General features: G+C 62.3%; 1 protein-coding gene across 1 annotated transcript in view; it reads left to right on the top strand.

The window, feature by feature from the left end:
• Positions 1–5: 5 nt before the first annotated feature.
• Positions 6–305, top strand: part of LOC122192983 (neuroligin-2-like) — a gene marked incomplete at both ends in the record, with an annotated part of 1,179 nt that continues 879 nt past the window's right edge. Inside the window, one exon of the mRNA XM_042893679.1 lies at positions 6–299. Coding sequence (XP_042749613.1) covers positions 6–299 — 294 coding nt within the window. The remainder of the gene's footprint in view (positions 300–305) is intronic.

The following is a 305-nucleotide window of genomic DNA, read 5'->3' on the forward strand; positions in this document are numbered from 1 at the left end:
TGTACACCGACTGGGCCGACCGCGACAACGGCGAGATGCGGCGCAAGACGCTGCTGGCGCTGTTCACCGATCACCAATGGGTGGCGCCGGCCGTGGCCACGGCCAAGCTGCACGCCGAGTATCAGTCGCCCGTTTACTTCTATACCTTCTACCATCACTGCCAGACGGACGCCAGGCCCGACTGGGCCGACGCGGCGCACGGAGATGAGATCCCGTATGTTTTCGGGGTGCCCATGGTGGGAGCCACCGATTTGTTCCCGTGTAACTTCTCCAAGAATGATGTGATGCTCAGCGCCGTCGTCATG

Source organism: Lagopus leucura, unplaced genomic scaffold (genome assembly GCF_019238085.1).
Source record: "Lagopus leucura isolate 7727_CA_CO unplaced genomic scaffold, USGS_WTPT01 28014-0_obj-0_obj, whole genome shotgun sequence".
Taxonomy (NCBI): Eukaryota; Metazoa; Chordata; class Aves; order Galliformes; family Phasianidae; genus Lagopus; species Lagopus leucura.